A 2,862-nucleotide genomic window follows, 5' to 3' on the forward strand; every position below is an offset into this window, starting at 1 on the left:
TCGTTTGGACACTTGTCTATAATTATCCATGAATTATGTTGGATCAATAATTTGTGAACTTGTAATTCCTTGTTTTGCTAAAGTGAGGATGCTCAATATTTCGTCCAGCTGGAAATGTAATTTATAAAGTGCATTATCGATTTTAAAAATATAACGAGTCATTAAATTAGGAAGTTTCATTTCGTTTTTAAATTTATTGTGATCTTGATTCAATTTTTCAGTGGTTTATAATTCAGTGGAACGCCCACTCCAATCTCCACCTGTCCTCTGCCTCCGTCTCCAAATCCTTCATTTCTTCTTGCCCAGCATGTACCATTTCTTCAGGATTCTCGTTGATCCGCCTCTTCACGCCATACTGCTTCCACCGCAGTCACTTAACTCCACCTTAACATGAATCGGCATGTTGCCCGTGGCCACGCACAAAGCTCCGTGCGACACCGTGCAGTAGGCAGTGGATGTGCTGATCAACGCCGCTCTTTGTGCCCCTTTCACGATCTTCCTGTTCTTCTCTCTTCCTAAGGAGGAGGCCCATATCGGTGCGCCATACAAAACCACAGACTCCCAGATGCCGTAGTACAATCTTCTAACAGCATCCGTCGGCCCATTCACATTGTGCAGTAGACTCCGTATGGCTCCCAGGAACCGTTCCGCTTTGTCACAAACAGCTTCAAGGTGGGGGGAGAACCCCCTAGCATTGTCCAGCAGCACACCTAGGTATTTCACCACACAGCTAATGGAGATCTCCCCCCCCCCCATCCCCCACGTCGAAAGTAAAACTAATAGGAATCCTCTTCCTCGTCAGCAGAAGTACCTCCGTCTTCTCGCGAGCTAAGTGGAGCCCCGCATCGCTACACCAATTGGTGGCCATACCAATGACCGCCCGAATTCTTTTTTCGATATCCAGGAACCCCCTGACCTTGAGCAAAACCGCCAGATTGTCGGCGAACGCCATTGCTTCGATATCCTTAACGCGGTCCAGCATCTTCAGGAGCCCATCATACACAAGGTTCCACAGCAGCGGTCCCAAGACCGACCCCTACTGAACCCCCGCGTACACGTTCCTCCTTACAACGCCGTCCCAACAGTGTACAACAATCCTCCTCTCGGCCAGGTAATCCCCAATCAACTCCTGCAATCTTCCTGGTAGCTGCCTTCTTCTTATTCCCTCCTTGATCTTCTCCCAACTCAGGGTATTGAAGACATTTTTCACGTCCAGGGCGACCAGAACGCACACCAGACCCTTCCTTCTACATTCCTCCGCAACTGCGACCGTCCTATCAAGGGCTTCCAGGGTTCCTCTCTTTCTCCTGAAGCCATACTAATCCCTGTGGAAGGAGCCTTCCCCAATGCTCTCTCGATGAACATCTTGAGCGTGTGTTCCCACACTTTACTCAACGCCGGCAGTATACTGATCGGCCTGTACGCCGATGACATTGTCGGGTCTCTATTCGGCTTGGGTATGAGGGCTACCCTAGCCACCTTCGATACTGCCGGTATTCTTCGAATCGAAGACTCCCGTGGCTCCCTCCAATGTGCTCCTAGCCGCCATTATTTTCTTATACACTTGAAGCCAGAGTCTACGATTTTTCTGATTAAAGCGGTTTGATTTGCGATAATGGTTTTTAACTTATTGTTTTCATCAAAAAGTTTATTTATATTTTTATTTATTAATTCTAAATCATCGTTATCCAGAGTTTCAAATAGACTTTTAGAAATGGATCCAACAAAATTCAACAACCCTCTTCGGTAACGAGTGTTTGTCATAAGTTTAATATGCATTACTAAATTGTCTAAATTTCTTTTACGAGCGTGAAGTGTAATCACTTCATTAAAATACGGGCATTCACTTTTACAATGCTCTGTTAACATTAGTCTAAATCTCTTAATTTCGCTTAGTTTTGCATATATAAGAGGCATATATATTAAGAGGTATAACGTTTAACTTAGCTAACTAAGAAGAAGGTGAAGATCGTCCTGGAAAGTAAGGTTTAATACGATTACCATGTATTTTCCTAATCGAGTCATTTACTATTATTTCATAATAAGGGGTTTTTACTTTTTCAATGGTGTATGGCCCTAGCCATTCAGTATCTAACCTGTGTTCTTTACGATCGTTATGAACTAAATCTCCTTCTTCAAAAATAGTTTGAGGTTTAATAATTTTTCTTCTTTGATATCTTTGTTTACTTTTCTTGGGGATTTTCGCTTAATGGTCGGTTCTCAAGCTTATTCATTCTTAGTTGAATGTTTTGTGTGTGCAGTTTTGTTTTTCATGTTACTTGTAATCGTGAAGCGGTTACTTACTGGACGAAAAGTCTGGTTACGATAAGATGTCGGAGCGGTTGTTTGTCGTATCATCCGTCTGCGGGCGCTGTCTTCGCGAAAGTATCTGTAGTTTCGACCAATCGCGGGGAGACGCAATCGCGAGGAGAGACGTCAACGGGAGTCGTAAATTCCCGTTACGTTTATAGCAATCGACGCCACGAATTGGTCGATTCCCTGATTTCCGTTGAGATAATAGGGGTGATTCAGTTTGTATAACACTGTGATTCCCAGAATTATAAATTATATATTTCCAACACTTTGATTACACTGTTGAGTAGATATAAATAAATAACAACTTATCGCACGAAGATAAGATAGATATGCACGCTAGAGCAGGGCTCTTATAATCGAATTTAGTGTATTAGTGGACGTAGCACTATAATATACTTAGTCGAGGAGATATATGTTGGACAATACCGAGAATCGACTAAAATAGTTTACGTGAATTACGCTCCTCTGGCGTTGTGCTTAGACTTAAACGTTAGGCGTTAGAGTTAGACTAACTTGTCGCTCTTATGCGAATGCGGAAGAAAGTTC

General features: G+C 43.2%; 1 protein-coding gene across 1 annotated transcript; it reads right to left on the reverse strand.

Annotated features, from left to right (window-relative positions):
• Positions 1-345: 345 nt before the first annotated feature.
• Positions 346-756, reverse strand: LOC126874752 (uncharacterized). Its single transcript, XM_050637108.1, has one exon. It carries the CDS (start codon positions 754-756, stop codon positions 346-348), a length of 411 nt encoding a protein of 136 aa, XP_050493065.1.
• Positions 757-2,862: the final 2,106 nt, after the last annotated feature.

This window comes from Bombus huntii, chromosome 16 (genome assembly GCF_024542735.1).
Source record: "Bombus huntii isolate Logan2020A chromosome 16, iyBomHunt1.1, whole genome shotgun sequence".
Taxonomy (NCBI): domain Eukaryota; kingdom Metazoa; phylum Arthropoda; class Insecta; order Hymenoptera; family Apidae; genus Bombus; species Bombus huntii.